Source organism: Phaethon lepturus, unplaced genomic scaffold (genome assembly GCF_000687285.1).
Source record: "Phaethon lepturus isolate BGI_N335 unplaced genomic scaffold, ASM68728v1 scaffold32339, whole genome shotgun sequence".
In the NCBI taxonomy this organism is placed as follows: Eukaryota; Metazoa; Chordata; class Aves; order Phaethontiformes; family Phaethontidae; genus Phaethon; species Phaethon lepturus.
This window is the reverse complement of record NW_010563306.1, coordinates 3,027-6,990: the sequence shown is the minus strand read 5'-3', so window position 1 is coordinate 6,990 and position 3,964 is coordinate 3,027. Positions and strand designations below refer to the sequence as shown.

General features: G+C 62.9%; 1 protein-coding gene across 1 annotated transcript in view; it reads left to right on the top strand.

The window, feature by feature from the left end:
• NEURL2 (neuralized E3 ubiquitin protein ligase 2) overlaps positions 1-2,924 on the top strand; it is a gene marked incomplete at its 5' end in the record, with an annotated part of 3,226 nt that extends 302 nt beyond the window's left edge. The window contains 2 exons of the mRNA XM_010294537.1: positions 5-301; positions 2,809-2,924. Coding sequence (XP_010292839.1) covers positions 5-301; positions 2,809-2,924 — 413 coding nt within the window. The remainder of the gene's footprint in view (positions 1-4; positions 302-2,808) is intronic.
• Positions 2,925-3,964: the final 1,040 nt, after the last annotated feature.

Genomic DNA, 3,964 nt, shown 5'->3' with positions numbered 1-3,964 from the left:
CTGATCGAGCAGGTGAGGATCCCCCGTGACACACTGGTGGGGCGCAGCAGACCTGGGCGCTACAGCCACATCCTGGATGACCTGTACAAGATGAACGTGCTGCCCGCAACCGCCCGGCGCAGCCGGATCGGCGTGCTGTACTCCCCACAGCCTGACGGCACTGCTGACATGCACATCATCATCAACGGAGAGGACATGGGGCCGAGCGCCAGGCACCTGCCTGCCGCCCGCCCGCTCTACGCCGTGGTCGATGTCTTTGCCTCCACCAAGAGCGTCCGGGTTATCCCCGTGGAATACGGCTGTAGGTATCGGCCCCCTCCACAGGGCACTTACTGCGTGTCCCTGGGGTGGGAGCTCTGGTGGGGTCACCCCACGATCCCCAATGGTGGGAGCATCAGAGCATCCCACAGGGCAGAGGGCATGTGTAGAGGGCTCAGGAGAGTCCCGGGCCCCTGCAGAGCGTGGGTGAAAGCCCACACTGTCGCTGATGGGTGGTGTCTCCTGAAAGCTCTGCTGTGCAGGGCTGTGCCGGGGCTGGGGGGGAGCTCCCACAGCAGTGGCTGTTGGGGCAGAGCCCCGCCTGGTTGCCCTTTCCCAAGTGGAGCGATGGGGACGGGTGTTCTAGGCTGCCCCAAACCAGGGGCTGCAGGAGCACAGAGCTGAGCCCCCGCAGTGCCATGCTCATCCCTAGCCAGATGGATGCCCCTGACCAGAGCCCAACACTGGTGCTCATGGAGCTTGCTTCTTGGGGGCTGGCGAGCCCTCCCCTGCCCAGCCTCACCCCATGGGCACACAGTGGCCCGGAGCTGAGCAACGTCCTGCCTTGGCATCAAAACATCCAGCTGCGGACCACTGCCCGCTCTGGCACACATGCTGTGCCCCCATGCCTGCCACGTGCCACGGCTGCAGGGTGCCCTGGGCAGGCACCCCGTGATGCCATCGGAGGTTGGGCAATATCCGGCATACCTCAGCCAGCTGGGGAGGGGCTGGGAAGGCCGGTGCTGGTTGTTGGCACTTGTGAGGAGTCAGACTAATAAGTGCTAATTAGCATCACACTGGAAAGGTCAGCAGGTGCTGAGGATGAAGGGAGAGGAGAGCCAGAAGGAGAGCTAGCACCTGGGTGACGGTGGCTGGCCGTGAGCTGTCACGCTGCCGTGCCACCTTTGCTTTACGTCAGCAGGATAATTCGCTGTCTGCAGCCTGTGTGAAGGCTGCAGACAGAAATGAACCCAGACTTGATGGCCAAGGGGCTGGCTGTCCCCGACTGCTGGGAGCCACTGCTTCTCTTGCTGGGGCAAAGTTCAGCCACTTCTGTCTCAAGGCTGAAATCCAGGATTCTCCCTGCCAGCTGCTGTGAGCCAGATTATCCAAACAGGGAGATTAAATCTGCCCGGCCACCCAGGCCCCCCTGCCCTAGGAGTGAGCGGAGGGTGACCGGCCAGAGCATGCTGCAGGAGGCCACTGAGCTGCCTCGGAGGGCCCATCCCTGGCCACTCGCGAGGGTCCCGCGCTGGCAGCACGTACCTCTGGGAGAGCTGCCCTCTCCCGCTGCACCACGGGCCGTGGGTCCCCAGACTGCTGCGGCTGGTGCAGGCACCGCTGCAGAGCCGCAATCTGGCTTCCTTCTTTTGATGAGGGTTTCAGTAGCTCCGGTTTCTGCAACGCTTCCGTAGGGTTTAAAAATCAGTCTGTGTGGTTCTGTTCCTGGCTGGGGTCCGGCTGGTGAAGTGAAAACCGGAAGCGAGCAGCTGAGCTGCTTGGCGACACGCAGTGTGGCACGGGGGGGCAGCGGGCAGGAGAGGCAAAGGGCATCTGCTGCTCATCATCCAGCACTCGGCACGACGCAGCCCCGTGCCACCGAGCCGGAGATAAACACTCCAGCCATCCAAAAACAGCCCCAAGGTCGGGAGCCGGCTGGGCACAGCGCGGTTGTGCTCGGCAGAGCTCTGCCTCCGCCTGGTGCCGGCATGAGCTCCCGGAGGCACCGGCTCTGCAGCTGGAGAGGCTCTCAGCTGTGCACAGGTGAAACGGCCAGGTCCCACCCGAGGCTCTGCTCCGGCCGAGCGCAATGCCCTGGGGTGCTCTCCTCTGGTTTGCGTCTTGGAGGCAGTGGATGAACCAAGGCCCACAGGCTATGCCTGAGTCAACTCTCGTTTAAAATCTGAGGAGCGCACTGGCCACAGCTAATTGCACCCACGCTGCTGAGCCACCAAGGGCTCCTGAAAAAGGAATCCCACAGGGGCGCGTGTCACAGGAGCAGGAACCAGGCAGAGCCTGTGCCAGCAGCCATGGGAACAGCTCGGAAGATGGTGTCTCAAAGGCATCACCGGAGCTGTCTCTGCCAGCAGTACAGCCCCAGCCTGCAGGTGCCCACCTGGCAACCTGGTACTGGCGCTGGAAGCAGAGCAAGGGAGCGGGATGAAAGGAAAGCACAGCGTGGGTGTGTGAGACCCCAGGGAGCTGCTCGACAGCCCCCAGAGAAAACAAACACAAACCAGCTGCGGTAACGCACAGCTTGGGCACATAACTGTCCTCTCAGTAACCTTCCTCCCAGTAACAGGAAGATCTTCACAGCCCGGGGCTCTCAGGCTCCTGTCCCAGCCGGAGGACCTTAGCACTGGCTCTCTGGCACAGCCGGCTCAAGCCCAGGGCAGGACAATGCCTGCTCCTGCCACAGAGCAAGCTCACCCATCGGTGCCCTAAAACATGGTGCCTCCAGGGAGCTTTGGGGCCCTTCTCCACACCCCGCTGCTCTTGGCCTTGCCGGTGACTCGGACAGCTCAGGTGCTTCTTTCTGTTCTCTTCCAGTTCCCTCCCTGCAGACCCTCTGCCGGCTGGTCATCCAGAAGCACGTTGTCCACCGCTTGGCCATCGACGGCCTGGACCTGCCCCCACCGCTGAAGAGCTTCTGCAAACACGAGTGAGGTGTCAAGGGCGCTGCCCCAGGCTGCCCCCCGCACCAACACTCCCACGAGCGGCGGACGGCGGGGGTGACGGCGGGCTGCCCGGGCAGGATCTGTGTGCCCAGCTGCCCCCTCCAACCTCCCGCAGCCCACTGGCACACGGTGCCGCTTGTCTCCGGGGCACCTGCACACACGGCATGTGCTGCTGAAGGGCTGACGTGAGAGCATGGGCAGAGCATCGGAGGGACTTTCCTCCACGCAGATGGGTGTGGCAGGGCTGGTGCATGGGCAGAAGGGTGGCACAGGGCAGAGTGAGCAGTAAAATGCTTCCAGCCAGAAAGTGAGCTACCTGTGGGGAGTGCTGGCGCATGGACCAATGCACTGGGATGCCAGTGGAGCCAGGCTGGCTGGGGCAGACACTGCAGGGACCCGCAGAACCCCTGCAGCTGGGAGTCCCAGCCCCGTTGGTGGGATTGGCACCCTGTGGGATAAGGCCTCGGTATGTGTCCGGTGCCAGGCCAGTCCTCAACGGGGCAAGGCTAGTGCTCGGCAGCTCTGAGGGCTGGTGTGCTGCCCGGCTCCCATCTGGGTGAAGAAGCTGCAGCTGTGAGATTTTTAGTCCCCAGCCAAGGGGAATTTTTTCCCCTTCCATGTCAGGGTATTGTGTGTGGCTGCAGGGGATGCTTCAGGCAAGCTGCCTTCCAGTAAGGTGGGAAGAGTCCTGTCAAAGGAGGGCCCGGGGGGCTGTGACCCCCCACACACACTTCAGCAGCCACTTGCAGGAGCAGTTCCCCCTCCAGTGAGCACGGCCTTCAATGCTGCTGGGCTCGGGACCTGTCCGTGGCCCAGGAACGAAGCTGGGATTGCCCGGGTGGAGCATGGGAGGGCATGGCCCAGCACTCACGTGGAGGGAAATTACAGACGGGTGCTTGTCCTGGATGGGCAGTTTTGCTCTTGGGAAAGATGTTTACCGCGAGGGCGGGGATGAGTTATTTCCTGCACTCCCAGTGGAGAGGGGGTGGATGCTGGAGGGAAACCCGCAGCACCCAGGGAGCTGCGCT